General features: G+C 47.8%; 2 protein-coding genes across 2 annotated transcripts; one reads left to right on the forward strand and one right to left on the reverse strand.

Moving 5' to 3' along the window:
- Positions 1-4,977: 4,977 nt before the first annotated feature.
- Positions 4,978-15,271, reverse strand: PORCN (porcupine O-acyltransferase). Its single transcript, XM_044305893.1, has 13 exons — positions 15,170-15,271; positions 14,894-15,067; positions 13,356-13,548; positions 13,230-13,273; positions 12,950-13,131; positions 12,081-12,211; positions 10,088-10,213; positions 9,822-9,922; positions 9,006-9,082; positions 7,108-7,171; positions 6,467-6,552; positions 6,172-6,282; positions 4,978-5,340 (listed from the first exon to the last, which is right to left on the reverse strand). Exons 2-13 carry the CDS (start codon positions 15,027-15,029, stop codon positions 5,239-5,241), a joined length of 1,353 nt encoding a protein of 450 aa, XP_044161828.1. The 5' UTR covers positions 15,030-15,067; positions 15,170-15,271; the 3' UTR covers positions 4,978-5,238.
- Positions 15,272-16,236: 965 nt separating this feature from the next.
- LOC122919324 (EBP cholestenol delta-isomerase) lies at positions 16,237-19,541 on the forward strand. The gene is made up of 5 exons (XM_044268280.1): positions 16,237-16,358; positions 17,263-17,578; positions 18,138-18,174; positions 18,751-18,881; positions 19,087-19,541. The coding sequence occupies exons 2-5, from the start codon at positions 17,284-17,286 to the stop codon at positions 19,308-19,310; spliced, it is 687 nt and encodes a 228-aa protein (XP_044124215.1). The 5' UTR covers positions 16,237-16,358; positions 17,263-17,283; the 3' UTR covers positions 19,311-19,541.
- Positions 19,542-19,816: the final 275 nt, after the last annotated feature.

Below are 19,816 nucleotides of genomic sequence, written 5' to 3' on the forward strand. Positions count from 1 at the left end.
GGCCCCTGTACAGGCAGCTAAAGTCCAAGAGGGGGGACACCTGTACAGGCGTCTACAGCCCAAGATGGGGGACCCCTATACAGGAGGCTACAGCCCAAGAAGGGACCCCTGTACAGGGGGCTACAGCCCAAGAGGGGACTCTTTATACTAAAATTGGGAATCCCTTTATTGACTTCAGAGGGGAACTCCTTGAGTGTTATAGTAAATTTAGGGGACGCCATCACCAGGGTTACATAAATTAGCCACATTAAAGAGGTATTCCGGTTGTTTAAATTTGTCCTGTGTATAGGGGATACCTATTAGATCAGTCGGGTTCCTACAGGGGCACCATACCCCCTACAGCCCCCCCTTAAATGAACGGGCTGGCCAGTCGGGCATGCACGTGGCTGCTCTATTCATTTCCATGGGAGTTCCGGACATAGCCGAGTAGAGCACGCTGCTATCTCTGAAATTCCCTTAAGAAATGAATGGCTGCACGCATGCCCGACTGGCCAGCCCGTTCATTCTAGGGAGGTACGGGACCCCCGTTCTCATGATGGGTGGGGTTCCCAGTGATAGGACCCCACAGATCTAATAGCTATCCCTTATCCTGTGGATAGAGGATAACCTTAAACAACTGGAATATCCCTTCAATATTGGGCCTCCCCTAGGAAAGCTCGATGACAACCACTGTAATGGCAGCCATATTGAATGTGACTCAGCTTTCCCAGAAGAGGACGATGCAGTGCCGTATTTTAGAGAAGATTTCAGGGTATATACTCTTTATTGTGGAGGAATTTGGGTTAATTGGTTCTGTTTTTTTCTCACAGGGGACAAGTCTGAAAGAACACTTTACAAGGTAAGAGGAAGTTTAATACAATGGGGGAGATTTATGAACTGGTTTTGTTGCCCATAGCAACCAATCACAGCTCAGTTTTCATTTCATATCTTGCTCTGGGAAGATATAAGCTGCACTGTGATTGGTTGCAATTTATGAAGCACTTTATGTGCTGTGATTGGTTGCTATGGGCAACAAGGACAGTTTTATTAATCTGACCCGTCTCCACCGCGACATTTGTAAGAATACTTTAATTTTATCATTGAAGAAACCTCCCTGGTGAGGACAGATTATCACAACTAGAAAAAATAGGTGAAAATTGAGCTAAATATATCAATCGCAGTAAATCTTCACTGAGCGGCAAACATGGAGTCACTTAACTGAGGTGATAGCGTAATCATGTATTCTTAAAGGGACGGTATTATAAAAAAATGTTCTTGTCTTATTAGGCCTCATGCACACGACCGTGGTTTGGGTCCGCATTTTTTGCAGTCTGGATGCAGGCTCATTCACTTCAATGGGGCCGCAAAAGATGCGAACAGCACACCGTGTGTTGTCCCCATGCATACTTCCGTTCTTTCGCCCCACAAAAACGATAGACGTGTCCTATTCTTGTCCGTATACTGAGGGCTGGATGATCCGTTCTGCAAAATACGGAACGCACATGGGCGGTATCTGTGGTATGCGGATCCGCAATTTGTGAACCGCAAAACGGACACGGCCGTGTTCATGAGGCTTTAAGGTGAGAAGGAAATGATTAGCAGAAGGTGACACGGTGCATAATAATGTAATAAGAAAAACAACGTAATCTGGGAATCTCGCCCACCAGTGTGTTCTTGCGACGCTCTCCCTGCATCTCCTTTATGACGGTCTCTACCTTTTATTCTCTCCCCAGAATCTCCCAGAACACAGGCATCGGGTGCAGGAGAAAAAAACACATGTTAAGAAGCAAAGAGGTAACAAAGTAAAAAATCGTAAACTTTTTATAATATATTTATTTTAATTTTTATGAATGCTCACTGATATACTAGGGGGCGGAGATTGTGGGAGGAGCTAGTCAGTCCAATAAATGTCTGGCGTGCATGTGCAGATTCAGACACAGGGGGGCGTGCACCCGGACATGGTGACGCTCGCCTCATATATTGTTTTCATGTACCGCTATACCAGTGCTTTCTGCCCCTTTGTTTCTACTGTATATTGTCCCTAATGCAGGCCATTGTTTTTCATCTGTGCCTGCTTTTAACCAGTTCACGACCGGGCCATTCACCTCCACCACCACCCCTCCTGCACCCAACACATTTAACTTTTTTTTTTTTTTTCTCTGCTCATTTATATGAATCATATTCGCATCTTTTTTCAGTGACACATCGGGCTTTATTTTTTTAATGTCAGTTTTATACCTGGGAAAATTTTCAATAATATATATATTTTTTTTAATAGCACAAAGTGCCACTCACATGATTGGTAGGACTGGAACAGTAAGTGGCGTCCCTGCTCCTGCACCATCTCCACGCAGCCTGTAACTGCAAGGATGTCCAGAAAGTCCTTGCAGAGTTAGGACTCATGCACGCGACCGCATCTGTTTTGCAGTCCACAAACCGCAAATCCACAAAACACGGATCCTGGCTGAGTGTAGGCCACCATTTTTTAATTTTTTTTTTCTTACTTCTGTAGAAATGTGCTATTCTTGTCCTATTTTTGTCCGTTTTGCGGACATGTTCTATCTTTTTTTGTGGAGCCACGGAACGTACGTGCGGATGCGGACAACACACAGTGTGCTGTCCGCGTCTTTTTCAGCCCTATTCAAATGAACGGGTCCGCAAAAAAAAGTGGATCAGGTGCGGACCTAAACTAAGGTCGTGTGCATGAGCCCCTAAATGCAGACTGGCCAGACATATTGTCAATGGATGGTCCGCAACTGGTTAAGAAAAAAAATAAAACAGGTGGATAACGGCAGACGAGAGGAGAAATCAGTTTAATTCCAGAGGAATGTCTGTCTGTCTTAGGCCTCTTGCACACGACCGTATGGCTTTTTCAGTATTTTGCGGTCCGCAAAAAATACGGATGACGTCCGTGTGCATTCCATTTTTTTGCGGAACGGAACAACTGGCACCTGATGGAACAGTACTATCCTTGTCCGTTATGCGGACATTAATAGGACATGTTCTATCTTTGAACGAAAAAACGGAAGGCATACGGAGTACCTTCCGTTTTTTTTGCGGATCCATTAAAGTGAATGGTTCCATATACGGTCCGTATACAGAATGCAAAAAACTGAAAAATAAAACGTTCGTGTGCAAGAGGCCTTATAATTTTTTCTCTTCCATGTCCATTTTTCCTTATAGGGGCTGCCTCACCATTTTGTTACGACATGCCACCAATATCAGATATCGCCTCTGGAACGGGAACACCAAAGTGAACGGATGGCAGCTGCACATGCGCAGCCATCCTCCATTCATTTCTATGGGAGTTCCGAAAATATCCGAGCAGAGGCTTGTCTATTTCCGGCAGTCCTATAGAGGTGAATGGAGAGGTGGCCGCACTTGCGCGGTGCCATTTCAATGAATTTCTATGGGACTTCGGAAAAAATTAGCCAGGAGAGCTTGCTCAGCTAGTTTCAGAACTCCCATAGTAATAATTAGAGAGCACGCCGCACACGCATGGCGCGTTACCCTTTACTTTCAGGGGCCCATTCTGACATTGGTGGAATATTGCAGGATATGCTACCAATGTCTGAGCCCTTTAAAGGAAATCTACCGGAAGAAATGGATAATCAATCTTTAATGTCGATATTTGATCACTTCGGGTTACAGGCCCAAAGCTTGAGCCTGAGGCTGCACTACTGAGATTCTGACAACACGTCTTGTCATGAAGACCTGTGGATCTAAGGCGCACCCAAATCAATGTCCACATACTGACTGGCTTGATCAGCAGAAGTTATATGTGGACATTCATGTGGCTGGTGGTCAGAAACTGTCGCCTTCAGCAACGGGGATGGATGCGTTCAGAAGGAAAAAAAGAGATAGGATAGGACCACACCGTGCGGCTGAACGCTCGTGGCCAAGATGGTCAATAGCCACATGGTTTTACCGCAAAACCGTGGTGCAGTGGGTGGCCGCCTGCAGCACCACCTCCAGACCCTTTTTATATTTTGCTTATCCCTCTAAGGCCTCATGCACACGACCTTTTCCGTTTTTGCAGTCCATTGTAGACATGCCTATTATTGTCCGCAAAACGGACAAGAATAGGACATGATATTTTTTTTTTTTGCAGGGCCACGGAACGGAGCAACGGATGCGGACAGAGTAAATGGGTCCGCATCAGAGCCGCAAAAACTGCGGCTCGGATGCGGACCCGAACAACGGTCGTGTGCATGAGGCCTAAGGCTGGGGCTGTACGGCAACTTTGCACACGTGACATGAGGATCGCAACGTCGCAGCTATTGATTGGAAATGTGGTCATACTGCAAGATGCGACATAATGTGACCGGCTAGCTTAGACTTCAATGTAAGTTTGTGATTTGCTGTCTCGTGATCAAAGTCGCCATGTAGCCGCAGCCCGAGTTCTCCGTAGCCCCTGACGTTACTTGCCATGAACCTGTTTGTGCACGTTACTATCTGATCCTGCCCTCTCTTCTCCCCCTCAAGGACAGCCGCCGAGAGCGAAGCGGTAACTTCCAGTCTTTTGTCCGCATGGCGCTGGAGACGCTGCTGGGTTCATGTCGTAGAAAACGCGGGATTCACCACACGTCCACAGAGAACGTGCAGCCCAGCAAGACCTTGATGTCCTGGCACCGGCACAGTCTTCCAGTCAGACCCTTTCTATTGGTTCGAGCCGACCGAGGGGTCCGAGCGTGAGAATGATCACAAAGGTGTGCGTGTGACTTACGACCTGCCTGACCAGTGTGAATGAAGAGTCGTGAGCTTATGACCCCTCCAAAACGGATGCAGAGGGGAGGGCACATACGTGTAGAGGTTTCCTGTCTATTCATGATATTGGGTGGCTTCTGGAATAAAGAACTTGCTGGAATGTCACCCGCGTCACTAAACTTTATGGATCGTACACCTGAAAAATCCTTACAAAACAACTTTATTAGTAGGATGGAGGGGGGGGGGGGGGGGGGTCGGCAGGACAGAGAGGTCATGACTTTTTCTTTCGGGACTCTCCCTATAGCAAAGGAGACTTCCAGTCCATATCAGCGGAGGAAATATATGACAATGTGGTACATGGAGTTGGCTGTTCCTAACAATGTCCTCCAAGAGGTGGCACCAGGCTGCTGGCGGGATGCCCATATACACCCTCCGCCCCTTATGTACCAGCTCCAGCGCCCTCATCTGCTCAAACACTGAATGGCAGAATTTGGTCACACCGTAATAGGTGGAGACAGATGGCACCAAGTGAGTTGTGTAGAGGTCTTCCTTTCAGCCGATCAAGCGATAGAACACCCAGCTGCCGAACGTGAGCCAGTGGCCAGCCCAGCTCAGCTCGGACCACTTGTTAACGGTATGTGCCATCCCATAGCCCTGAGAAATGACAAGACAAGATGTTAGCACGGTGACTGCCATTAATAGGTTGCCACCCAGCTTTCTCAGGCTTCTGAATGGCAGACGTGCCTCGATAATTTCGTAAGGGTACTTTCACACTATGCCGGAAAAGAAAACCGCTAGAGTTCCGTCACAAGGGCTCAATACCGGAGAATAACTGATCAGGCATATCCCCATGCATTCTGAATGGAGAGTAATCCGTTCAGGATGCATCAGGATGTCTTAATTTCAGTCGTTTTGACTGATCAGGCAAAAGAGAAAAACGTAGCATTCTACGGTTTTATCTCCGGCGAAAAAAAACTGAAGACTTGCCTGAAAGCTGCAAAAATACATTTGTCCCCATAGTAATGTATTCGTGCTGGATCCGGCTTTCAAAATACCGGAATGCCAGATCCGTCCTTCCGGCCTTCCAGCCTGCGCATGCGCAGACTGGTAAAAATGTGAAAAAAATATTAAATACAAGACGGATCCGTCTGTCCGCATGACAAGCGGAGAGACGGATCCGTTCTTGCAATGCATTTGTGAGACGGATCCGCATCCGGATCCGTCTCACAAATGCCTTCAGTCACATCCAAATCGGCGGATCCAGCGGGCAGTTCCGATGACGGAACTGCCCGCCGGATTACACTGCCGCAAGTGTGAAAGTAGCCTAAGATCTATCACTGCATCTACTTGCCATTCCGAAGTCTAGAAAATGAGCTGGCGCTAGTGGTCACATTTTAAATCTTACAGAATTTAGAAGGAAGAGTGACCCCTAGTGGACAACTTATCATGAACACATTTAAATAGTTTCCTCATGCACTGCTTTACCTCTTCCTCATTGGTATCCTCTGAATCTGTGTCAAATAAAGACCCCAGATATGTCAGGTAAAATATAGCCAAGACCCCGAACAGGAGGTTAAGCAGGTACACCAGGACGCCCTGTTAACAGGAAACATAAGTAAGATGGGTGTTATAGTTTTACACAATTTTTACATAAAAGCCTATGACTGTTTATGGCAGAAATGCTGCAAATTGCAATGGAAACTTTAAAGCATACCCCATTATAAAATAGGCAAACTATAAAAAGGGTGGAAGAACCCTTTAAGTGCTACGATCCTCCTACCTTTTTATTGTGGTGGGTGCAGGACGGAGAACATTTTTTGGACAGTATGCAGGCACTGAAGATTACAGCGAGCCTCTTCCGGAGCACTGATACAGAAGAGAGGGGTATGAGAAAATTAGGGGGTTATAAAAGTAATATCAAAGAGGCAATCATGGAGTCATGGATAGGCCATCAATATCCGATTGATGTCGGACCCCTGCCAATCAGCTATTAGACGAGGCTGGTAACGGGACTTGGATCCCCGCCGATGTCCTGAGGATAGGTCATTAATATCCGTTAATGTATAACCGCTTCAAAATGATCGTCCAGGAATACATGTGGAGAAATCCATACTCGCCCACTCCGTTACTGGTCTTGCAGTCCAAGTCTATCAACTTCCACACAGACAGGGTCACGTGCACCACTGCAGCCAATGACTGTCCCCTAGCAGAATGTCACTTTTGGAAGTTGACATACCGAGACCAGTAAAGGTTAAGCAAATAGCCGGAACTGTGTGACAGGCGAGTATGGAGTTTTTCCAAGAAGGTACATCTAGGATGGGGAGGCCTCGAGAGCTAGCCTTTAATGAAAATGTCCCCGAACTAAAACATTGGGGACAATAGGTCCCTGCTGGGTCTCAATTATGAAGACAGAAGACTTACCGTGTTCAACATACGTGATGAAACCCAGAGATAAAAGCACGGCTGCCAGGTGGAAGCTGAGGCCCTGGAAGAACCCATAAGAAGACTTGTATTTGAACCCATATAGCCATAGTGTATATATATATATATATATATATATATATATATATATATATATATATATATATATATATATATATATATATATATATACATACATATATATATATATATATATATATATATATATATACATACATACACACACAGTCATGTGAAAAAATTAGGACACCCTTTGAAAGCATGTGGTTTTTTGTAACATTTTTAATAAAAGGTTATTTCATCTCCGTTTCAACAATACAGAGAGATTAAAGTAATCCGACTAAACAAAGAAAACTGAAGAAAAGTCTTTTCAAGATCTTCTGTAAATGTCATTCTACAAAAATGCCTATTCTAACTGAGGAAAAAGATAGGACACCCTTGCCCCTAATAGCGAGTGTTACCTCCTTTGGCTGAAATAACTGCAGTGAGACGGTTCTTGTAGCCATCTACCAGTCTTCGACATCGGTCTGAGGAAATTTTACCCCACTCCTCAATGCAGAACTTTTTCAGCTGTGAGATGTTTGAGGGGTTTCTTGCACGTACAGCCCTTTTCAAGTCACCCCACAGCATCTCAATGGGATTCAAATCTGGACTTTGACTTGGCCATTCCAGGACTCTCCATTTCTTCTTTTTCAGCCAATCTTTGGTTGATTTACTAGTATGTTTTGGGTCATTGTCATGTTGCATGGTCCAGTTCCGCTTCAGCTTTAATTTTCTAACTGATGGTCTCACATGTTCTTCAAGCACCTTCTGATACACAGTAGAATTCATCGTGGATTCTATGATGGTGAGCTGACCAGGTCCTGCTGCAGCAAAGCAGCCCCAAACCATGACACTTCCACCTCCATGCTTCACAGTTGGTATTAGGTTATTTTCTTGGAATGCTGTGTTTGGTTTACGCCAAACATGTCCTCTGCTGTTGTGTCCAAATAATTCAATTTTGGACTCATCTGTCCAAAGAACATTATTCCAGAAGTCCTGGTCTTTGTCAACTTTATCTTTGGCAAATGTCAGTCTGGCCTCGATGTTTCTCTTGGAAAGCAAAGGTTTCCTCCTTGCACACCTCCCATGCAAGTTAAACTTGTACAGTCTCTTTCTGATTGTAGAGGCATGTACTTCTACATCAACAGTAGCCAGAGCCTGCTGTAGTTCTCGAGATGACACTTTAGGGTTTTTGGAGACCTCTTTTAGCATCTTGCGGTCTGCTCTTGGGGTGAACTTGCTGGGGCGACCAGTTCTGGGCATGTTGGCAGTTGTTTTGAAAGCCCTCCACTTGTAGACTATCTTCCGGACAGTGGAATGGCTGATTTCAAAATCTTTTGAGATCTTTTTAAATCCCTTCCCAGACTCATAGGCTGCTACAATCTTTTTTCTGAAGTCCTCTGACAGCTCTTTTGCTCTCACCATGGTGCTCACTCTCACTTCAACAGTCAGGAGCACACCAAACTAAATGTCTGAGGTTTAAATAGGGCAAGCCTCATTCAACATGCAGAGTAACGATCTACTAATTATGTGCACCTGGTGTGATATACCTGTGTGAGATCTGAGCCAATTTAAGAGGGAATACATGTGAGGGTGTCCTATCTTTTTCCTCAGTTAGAATAGGCATTTTTGTAGAATGACATTTACAGAAGATCTGGAAAAGACTTTTCTTCAGTTTTCTTTGTTTAGTCGGATTACTTTAATCTCTCTGTATTGTTGAAACGGAGATGAAATAACCTTTTATTAAAAAGGTTACAAAAAACCACATGCTTTCAAAGGGTGTCCTAATTTTTTCACATGACTGTATATATATATATATAATATGTGACACTCACATGAAGTAAAGCGCTGGCGGCATACGTTACGATGATGGCGTGAAAAGTGCCCAGCTTCAAAGCGTTCTTGAACACATCTGGTGAGAAAATTTAGAAGGTTAGGAAAGGATATAAAGATTTGATTATGTCATGTTAAAGGGGTTTTGCCATCATAGACAATGATATGCCCCCATTGTTTGGTGCGGGTCCCAGAGGTGGGACAATGGAGAAGGGAAAGTAGTGGAGGGCGCACCGCGCATGCGCAGCCGCCCTCCATTCATTTCTATGGGGCCGCCGAAAATAGCCAAGCGCTGGCTCGGCTATTTCCGTCGGTCCCATAGAAATGAATGGGAGCGGGGGCCGGGCATGCGCGGTGTGCTCCCATTCACTTGTATGGGAGCAGCGCTTTGTGGTGGCCGGACCCCGGGAACCGGGTCCTCCAGCCACAACTCTCCCCGGCTCCGTTCTCATTTGTAGGTGCGGGTCCCAGAGGCGAGACCCGCACCTATCAGACAATGGGAGCATATCCTAGCGATATGCCCCCATAGTCTGTGATGGGAATACCCCTTTAAGGGACAGAGTTGTGTCTAGTATGGCTGCACATCCTATAGGTGAGACGTGCTGTAGAAATAGGGTTGTGGACCCTTTGCACTGTATTTAATGGAGGGGTTTCCAGAGTTAGAAAAACATGGCTGCCTTATTCCAGAAGCAAGCGGCACACTGGTTGTCACAAACCCTGCAGAGATGCGGCACGGTTTCAGAAAAGGCGCAGCCATGTTTTCTAAACTTGTTAAGACTGTGTCCCAAGACGGGAATCGCTTTTCTGCGCGCACTTACATGTATGTAGCCATCGAGACATGGGCAGGTTCCAGTTTGTGACCACTTCCACCATTGAGCGAGGCATTTCCACATTCAGAGGGTGAGAAACGGAGAGATCCCTGAGGGGAAAATCCAAGAGACAGTTCACCCCCATGTTATACCATAGTGACCGGGGCTGAGGAAGAGAGAGAGAGAGGACCACAAGGAGTGGACAGGTCATGGCCCTAAGGGTAATAAAAGGAGGGACTGGCCACGACATGAGAAGAGGCCACGGATGTACTCACCAGTGAACATGATCCTTCTCCTCTGTGAACCCAGCACCGGATAGGACGGCGGTCACCTCGGACAAAAACCCCACAAAATAATTACTAAAATGGAAGGAGGACGTGTTCTCGTAGGCCCGCAGCCACCTGCAAGGAAGACAGCGCCGATCAAGAGGAAGGGGTTAAAATTGCAGCATGAAGTTCTGTAAGGTTACAATCCCCCAAAGTCGCTTGGTATCTGTGCTTACAGTAAGGTTTCTACACCGTAACCCCAGCAGGTCCTGTATGCCCCCATCCTACAGAGGTGCCGGGTGTATAGTATGTGACGTATAGGCCAACAACGGCCCAATCATCTGGATTATACAATACGTAAAAGAAGACTCCACTTACCGCACAACAAGACCCCTGCCGCAGAGAGAAGCAGAAACCAAGATCATTGAAAACGACAATAAACAAGACAAAAGACGCTGAGAGGTCAAGGTGGACGTCGGGGTGGAAAAGGGCAAAAGGAGATCCGACGGGGAGGGCACAATAATACGGTGTGGGGGCCAAAAATGACGTACTATCACTGATGACTGGAAATGAAAGGAATGGCACAGCAAGACAAAACCAATCCAAATGTCCTCTAATGGCTCGTTCACATCAACGTGTGAAGCCTGTGCCCGTGCTGTGGACCGCAAATTGCGGTCCGCAATGCACGGGCACCTTCCGTGGGGCCGCGATCCCTCCGTTCCGCAAAAAGATAGAGCATGTTCTATCTTTTTGCGGTGCGGAGGCACGGAACGGAACCCCCAGAAAGCACACCGTAGTGTTCCGTTCCGTGCTTCCGTTCCCCATCTCCGGATTTGCGGACCCATTGAAATGAATGGGTCCGCATCCGTGATGCGGAATGACCACTGAACGGTGCCCGTGTATTGCGGATCCGAAAATGCGGTCCGCAATACGGGAACGGGACACCAACGGTCGCGTGAACGAGCCCTAATTCAGTGTAATCTACACAGTGAAACTCCTCTCTATTATTAAGAGCTCTGCTTGCTGTTAGTGAACGAGAACAATCACAGAGGCCCGAATACCCGCCCTAATCACGTCCGGCTATCACGGCTGCAGGGCTCGTTACAGTGTACCGGAGCACTATAGGTAACAAGCCCTGCACCCGTGTCAGCAGGACACAATCCTCAGATGGAAGAGGGTTCAGGAAGGTCGGTTTTGTATCGTTGTTCACACTTAGCGGATTTAGCGGAACGAGTGCAAAGAAGAAGGTACTTGGGGAAATGGCTCCTCTTTTCCTTTGCAACCGTTTTTGATAAATCTGTTCTATGAAGGAAGACTAAGCGGTGAGGATGAAGGAATACCTGGCTTTACGCTTCTTACTGCAGGATCCGCAAAAGCATCGAGAAGAAGGAAGAAGAAAGAAAAGTGCTGAGAAACATAATAGTAAGAATGAACAACGGATCGGGTCAGCGGGACCGGCCGTCCATGTAATACCAGGGGAAAGAAGGGTTGGCCATGTTGAATTTCACCATAGCCGATTATTTTATTCTCACAAGCCCCTTGTAGATGTGTCTGCAAGTAACTTATTTCTCTCTCCCCATTGAGAATACACGCATGCTTGACTGAGCATGCACGTGTATGGGGGGGGGGGGGGGGGTGGCAGCTGTCAGAACGAGCACGTGGCCTTCTGCATCTCCCTCTAGTTGCCTCTTCGAACTGCTGCATGAACGAAATTAGTTAATCTTGTTCTCATCATTGTTTAGATCTCCGCTTGCTGTCAGCAAATTGTAACATTCTTGTTTACAGCCAGAGTCCCGAAACCCACGCTGACCTAGTCCTGCTGACACAGCTATACGGCTCGTCACAGGGCAGCCGTGTAGCCGTGCCAGCAGGACGAGGCCGAGGGGTGGGGGTTCAGGTTCTGGATATAAACAAGAAACCGTTCACTGGCAGGAGACAGAGGTATTAAAAATGGTGTAGCAATGAAGAGCACGGTAATCGGTCATGCTTTGTGTGTACTCACTTCCGCAGCAGCAGGTCTCCATAGATGGGGATGAAGTAAGGGAAGAGATACGGTGCAACGCAGGTGGACACCAGGAGACAGAATATGCAGAGGACCAGACTGCGGCACACGCGCCGGAACCAGCTGAACGTCTACGGAACAAGAGAGGTGACATGCTGACGTTCACAAGAGACTGCCCAAAATACTGATTACCATGAGGGGAACCCAAACTTCCTGCTCCCTGTTTCCTGCAGTACCATACACATGACACCCTGAAATCAATAGGTACCCCTCAAATACAGAGGGTGCTAGGAGACCCCCAGTACAAGCCTAACACGCCTCTGCTGTGACTAAGGGGGTTCCTGACTAATAGGGTAAGGCACATAAGCATTCTTGGTATTTCCAGCATGTGGAACTGGGACAGAACATGGAGGGCAGAGGTGACCAGGGCAGCAGTGGGTGATTGGCCAAGGTGCCACCAATTTATATTTGACTGGGAATTCCCTTTAAAGGAATTTCCCAGGACTTAGATATTGATGGGCTATCCTCAGGATGGGTCCGCCACCCCCACTATGTAGTTTCCGATTCTGTAGCCCAGCTCCCATTCAGTTGAAAGGGTGCCGAGCTGCACTACGTTGGCACAGTTACTACACAGTGGATGGCGCTGCCTGCTGCCAGTTCCTTCCACTGCACAGATTCTGATGCCAGCGCTTACCCAAAACAGGCCATTGGTCGGGGTGCAGTGTGGGACCCCAATTATTCTGATATTGATGACCTAAGTCCTTTTAAAGTAAAAGAACCGCAATCCTTTGGGTCAAGCGTGGCACAGAATCAACTTCACCATCCGCCCCAGCCTCCACCAAACCCCAGCCCCCAGCCATTATCCTCACCAGTTTCCGTCCGCTGACTGCTCCCAGGTAACTGGTGAAACTAATCCAGGGGCCAAAGATGACAGTGCCGACAAAGTAGACGTATCCCATGAATTCCACCGGAGATGGAATGGAACGCACGATGCCCCGGTCCACATCGAAGCCCAAGGACACGGCTTTCATGGCCACGATCATTTGTGCACCTACACAGACACGGCGAGAAGAAGAGACGCAGAAGAATCAGGGGAGGCATTAGGATCATCCCAAGGGATGGAGGGTCTATAGGAGACGGAATGCCAACCTCTCATCTTGTGCCAGCTGACTGTGTCCACCATGTGCATCTCCCTGGAAGAAGAAGGAGACAAAGGAGTCAGAAAGAGTCAAAGTGATGTCATACGTGTGCGGGGCACGGAGAGGCGGCTCTCACCCCATCAGGAGATAGATGAGGATAGTGATGGAGAGCAGGACCCCGCGGTGCTGGGAGTGTCGGCACAAGAAGAGCACCAGATAACACAGCAGGCTCAGGAGGACCACCCAGATCATCTGCAGCTGGAAGAAGTGATACAGGCAGAAGAAGCCCCCCGCAATGGTGAAGAGGTGTTTCACGTGAGACGGGAGACCTGTGGACCCCAATGGGGAAGAAAAAAAACAAAACACATCAGCACAATTTTGAATGGGGCTGGAGCGCCACCTACTGTAAAAAAAAATATATCATCTGCAACTTTCTACTTCATTTCCTCACAGATGTCAAGATCTCTGCTTGCTGTCAGTGACTTAAAAGCATCTTTGTTAGGTGATCGATACAAAAGGGTGGGGGTTCGACGTATGGCACCGATACAGATAAATTTTTCCCGGCAGCCGCCAGTGCAGGAAACTATACAGTGGATGGATCCGGGGGCTCATCTCATATTTAGCGCAGCCGTGTGGCAGTACGCCCGAGCAGGAAACGACACCCTGGACGTCTACTGTATAGTTGCTGGCGCTGGCGGCTGCTTGATCTTGGGGGGGGGTACCAGTTGTTGAACCGCACTGATCGGATATTGATGACCTGTACGGAGGATAGGCCGTCAAAATCTTAGCTTTGGAAATCCCCTTTAAGACCGGTGGATGAGGCCCCGTGCAGACCCCATACTTCTCACACCTGGGAGCTGCGCAGAGTGGAGGACATGGACTGACCACGGCGGCTCAGATCTCCCTCCTATTCAGCGCAGGCAACGCGTATCAGTCTAGATCAGGGATGCCCAACCTGCGGCCCTCCAGCTGTTGTAAAACTATATCATATTAATGCAGACGGAGGCTCCGTTCAGTACGGATCCGTCTGCATTAATAACTTAGAAAATTTTCTAAGTGCGCAAGATGCCTGAGCGGATCCGTTCAGACTTTCAATGTAAAGTCAATGGGGGACGGATCCGCTTGAAGATTGAGCCATATGGTGACCTCTTCAAGCGGATCCGTTCCCATTGACTTACATTGTAAGTCTGGACGGATCCGCACGCCTCCGCACGGCCAGGCGGACAGCTGAACGCTGCAAGCAGCGTTCAGCTGTCCGCCTGTCCGTGCGGAGGCGAGCGGAGCGGAGGCTGAACGCCGCCAGACTGATGCAGTCTGAGCGGATCCGCTCCATTCAGACTGCATCAGGGCTGGACGGAGGTGTTCGGGTCCGCTCGTGAGCTCCTTCAAACGGAGCTCACGAGCGGACCGACGAACGCTAGTGTGAAACTAGCCTAACTCCCATCATGCCCTGCTGTAAGCTGATAGGTGTAGGCTGTCTGGGCATGCTGGGAGTTGTAGTTTTGCAACAGCTGGAGGGCCGCAGGTTGGGCATCCCTGGTCTAGATGACTGACTAGACCGGGTAGAAGGTGAGCTACATGTATGTTTGCGCTGCTACGTGGTTATCCGTGAGGCAGCGTGCACGAGACGCCTACCGCGTTCGCTCACACAGAAGTCGTCTCGTAGGATCTTACCAAACCTCCAGAGCAGCCTGCAGCCCAGACACATGAGGAGCAGAACCCAGATCTGCTCCAGACCCTGCAGAGCCGTGGGGAAGACGCAGCCATGGAGGAGCTGTTCGTAAAATTCTCGCCGGCTGAAGGCGGACATTTTTGGTCCTGGAATTGAGGGGGTTCAATGTTCCCAACCTGTAAACATAAAAAAAAGGGAACCAGTCACCTGACACAGATACATACTGGTGTGGTAGATGGCATGGGGAGGATAGCTGGCACCATCAGTGCCCTCCTCACCCTCCTCTGCTGCTCTATGCCATTCCTGCCTCCATTCTCTCCTGGATAAGGGGGATGCTCTTATCTATGGGGCTCAAAAAGAACAAATCACAGCAGAGTCTGGAGAACACCCACCAATCACAAGTCAGGACTGCACCGCACGGCCCAATAACAGAGCAGAGAAAACCGACCAATGACACAACAGGAGGTGAGAAGCCTGACCAATCACCTGCGGGGAGACGAATAACTATGCTTGTCACAGACCAAAGCAGTAGAAAAGAGCCAATCACAGGCAAGGACCCGACAGCTGGTCCAATCAGAAAGCAGGAAGTCAGGGAATGCCCCCAAGTCTCCAATGAGACAAACAACTGACGTGAATGACAGTTATAGTAGCCAATAAGAGCGAGAAGGAGGCGGGATTAAGGGCGCGTGGCAGGCAGAGAAGCATTAAAATGACATTTTCGACTGTTGCGATTTCTGTGGGATAGAAACGTGGGCGGATGTAATGTGATGTAATGAGGATGCCTAAATACCAGACTGCCACATAGCGGCTGAATTGAATTACTACATATGGAAAACATACTTTTGCCGCCACCTAGTGTTAATTACTGCAATATGTAACTCTCTACTGATCGGAGCGTTTTACTGCCATCTAGTGGCAACATTAAGTTACTGCCTATAGAGTTCTCAGAATTCGCTCCGCTCTGAGGATTTTTCCATTATCTATTCCTCAGAACTGTTCTCTGGGCATTATAATGGCGGGCACCTAGTTTTCCTTTGTCACGATGGTGCCCCCTGCTGCCCAGTTCTAGCACGACAATACAGTAATGGGGTAGCGGAAGCCTAGAAGGGATACGACAACCGTAACAGTGTCCAACCAATCAGGTGTTGGGGGCGGGTCTTTATTCCATTTTCCGCCAATGAGCTCCCATAGAACGAGAGTCTTGCGAGGGTCAGGGAGCACCTAGGCTCCGCCTTCCACTTGTAGTCACCCAATCAGGTGTCGCCTTTCGCCTAAAGAAAGTGGGGCTGGCTTTTAGTCAATGAGCCGACAACGTGCCTTTGTGACCTCGGCTCCTGATTGGCTGAACAGTTACAGCTTCGTGCAGTGATTGGGGGATGACCGTAAGAGGGCGGGGCTATGCAGGTATTCTGTCTGTCCTGATCAGAGAAGTGCGAGAGATCTGCGGGGGCCGAGAGGAGAAAGGAGGTGAGAACCGGGGGCCAATGTTATGTATACAGTGTATAACAGGGGCCCCAATATTATATATATACTGTATAACTGGGGGCCAATATTATGTATATACTGTATATAACCAGGACCCCAATGTTATGTATATAGTGTGTAACAGGGGCCCCAATGTTATGTATATAGTGTATATAACCGGGCCCCATTATTATGTATAATACTGTATATAACAGGGGCCCCAATGTTATGTATATAGTGTATAACAGGGGCCCCATTATTATGTACATACTGTAGATAACTGGGGCCCCAATGTTATGTACATACTGTATATAACAGGGGCCCCAATGTTATGTATACAGTGTATAACAGGAGCCCCAATATTATATATATACTGTATAACTGGGGGCCAATATTGTGTATAACAGGGGCCCCAATGTTATGTATATACTTATAGTGTATAAGAGGGCCTCCAATTATATATATACTGTATAACTGGGGGCCAATATTATGTATATACTGTATAACAGGGGCCCCAATATTATATATATACTGTATAACTGGGGGCCAATATTATGTATATACTGTATATAACCAGGACCCCAATGTTATGTATATAGTGTATTATAACAGGGGCCCCAATGTAATGTATATACTGTATATAACTGGGGCCCCCATTATTATGTATAATACTGTATATAACTGGGGCCCCAATGTAATGTATATACTGTATATAACAGGGCCCCTAATATTATTTATATACTGTATAACTGGGGTCCCTTTATCATGGCTGATCTGTCGAGTACTCTCCTTGTGGTTGGTGTAGATTTTTCAGTTCGTTCCTCTTCGGGGCAGAGGCTCGTTGTTTGGCGACATTGTGGCCCTTCCAGACTCCTACATTCTGATGGTCTCCTTTATCCTGTGGCAGGTGTAACACTAAGGACACAACATGGCTCCAGAGACAGGATCCCCTCATCCCTACTGGCCCCGGGACCTTCAGATCGATGGTTACCTTCCTAATGACCGGCCAATGTCAGAGATCTTGACCTTCCTGTTCTCGGTGTCGGGGGTTCTGCTGGTGGGGATGTGGTTCCTGACTGGCCGGGTGACCAGCATGAGCGCCCCACGCCGCCTGGCTGTCTGCTGGTTCATGGTCTGCGGCTTCATCCATGGTGTCATTGAAGGCTGGTTCTCCTTCTTCTACCCGGTGATCCCCAAGGACCAGGCGTTCCTGTCACAGCTCTGTAAGAATGAGATGGGGTCTTGAGAAATCTTTTTGTTTTGCCCTAAAACTTTGAATTTAAATCCTTTAAGAAATGTCATTCAGTAGTTTATTAGCCATATCTGTTCCTGGGAAAGCTGGGTGACAACCAGTACAGTTGCTGTTATGACTCCTGGATGGGTTGTCACCAGGCTCTGCAGGGTTGCGTCTTCTGCTCCCATCAGATCTTCTTCTGACAACTAATTTGACCAAGATAATAGATACCAAGAAGTTGTCACTCAGCTTTCCCAGAAGCACATAGAACCAAGAAGCAGGAAGTAGTTTCCTTGCTGTTGTGGAACTACAACTCCCAAAATGCCCGGACAGTTGTCGCCTAGGGGTTCTGGTTTCCCAACAACTGGAGAACCAATGGCTTCTAGTCTGAATACTGGGGGCTTGGAGGATTTAGGGGGAGGATAACATGAAGCCTATGAGACAGCAGTAGGATTTTGGAGTGTATTTGGATGCAGATCTGAGACAAGCTGCACCTTCAAGACGGGTCATGGTCCTCCTCACCTTCTTCTTGTCACTTCTCTCCCCAGGGAAAGAATATGGAAAAGGAGACAGCCGATACATAATGTGAGTGTCTTCCCTTGGTCTCCATATCTCACTGATTGATAAGATATGCCATTAGTCTAAAGTCTGTGTCGGCTGGTGCGTGTTTGGGGGAAGGGACATGTTGGACTTTCACCTGCCCAAACCTTTGTTCCTCTGGAGATGAGCAGCGCCAGAGAGACTTAGCAGCCGCCTACCCACTATTCACCTGTCATGTCATAGAAGCCTCCTTCATGGAGGAGTTTGATGGCTTGGCTAGCTCACAGTGGGAGACCCTGATAGGCCATGAAGGCAATCATCTCCAACCGTCTCCTCTCTGGACATGATGGGAGTTGGTTTTGCAAAGCCCAGGGTTGAGGAATGTTGCTCTGTGGTCTCCTGCTTGACTCTACCCAGGCTACAGTCATCTCCTTCTGCCCTAGTAATCATATCTTCTAACAGATACGTTCTGCTGGGCAAAGTTCTGAAGAACATGGCGGTCTGTAGCTGGCAAGAGCCACCTTCTCCATGACACCTAAGTAGATGTCACGGTTTAGAAGACGTGGTGATGACCGACCATGTTAGATGATGAACCTTACTTCTGCACTGTTTTCTCCCCAGGGCTGATAACTTCACCGTCTGCATGGAGACCATCACAGCTGTGGCATGGGGGCCCATGAGCGTCTGGACGGTGATCTCCTTCCTGCAGAACAAGCCCTACCGCTTTGTGCTGCAGCTGATTGTGTCTCTTGGTAAGAAGTAATGTATATATTTCAACAGGAGGGAGATAAGCGGCCCCAGAAATGTAGGCGCCACTAATCTCCAGGGGCAGTTAGATGACCCCGTAGTCATTAGACGAGTGCTTTCTGCATCCACATTGATATTACCGGCAATGTCCAAGCCTTGGAGAAAGTGATGCCCCCATTGATGAGTGGTCTCCTGTCTCTGCGTCCACAGGGCAGCTGTACGGTGATGTCCTCTACTTCTACACTGAGTACCGGGAAGGATTCATTCACAGCGAGATGTGGCACCCCCTCTACTTCTGGTTCTACTTCGTCTTCATGAACGCGCTGTGGATAGTCATTCCCTCCGCGCTCATCGTGGACGCTTGGATCAACCTGAGCAAATCGCAGTCCGCGACCGACAGGATTCGACCGGCGAGCAAGTCAAAAAGGAACTGATTGTGGGTGATAGGAGGTAGAATGGAGCGTTGCTGTGAGCAGCCAGCGGGGGGCGATGGTCCCTGACTTTCTGTCTATACAGTCTCTCACAAAAGTCAGTCGTTTCCTGAAGATCTGACACTGTGATACAATGTAAGGCCTCTTGCACACGAACATATTTTTTTTCCGTGTCCATTCCGTGTTTTTTTTTTTGGGCGGACCGTATGCGGAACCATTCACTTTAATGGGTCCTCAAAAAAAACATTCCGTTTCCGTATGTCCGTATTTCGGTTCTGCCAAAAAATAGAACATGTCCTACTATTGTCCGCATTACGGACACGGATAGTACTGTTCTGTGAAGGGCCAGCTGTTCTGTTCCGCAAAATACGGAATGCACACGGATGTCATCCGTATTTTTTGCGGATCTGTTTTTTGGAGACTGCAAAATACATACGGTCATGTGCAAGAGGCCTAAAGTAGTCGCTGTGCGGCTTGTATAACAGTGTGAATGTGGTGTGTCCTCCAAA

Source organism: Bufo gargarizans, chromosome 9 (genome assembly GCF_014858855.1).
Source record: "Bufo gargarizans isolate SCDJY-AF-19 chromosome 9, ASM1485885v1, whole genome shotgun sequence".
Classification (NCBI taxonomy): Eukaryota; Metazoa; Chordata; class Amphibia; order Anura; family Bufonidae; genus Bufo; species Bufo gargarizans.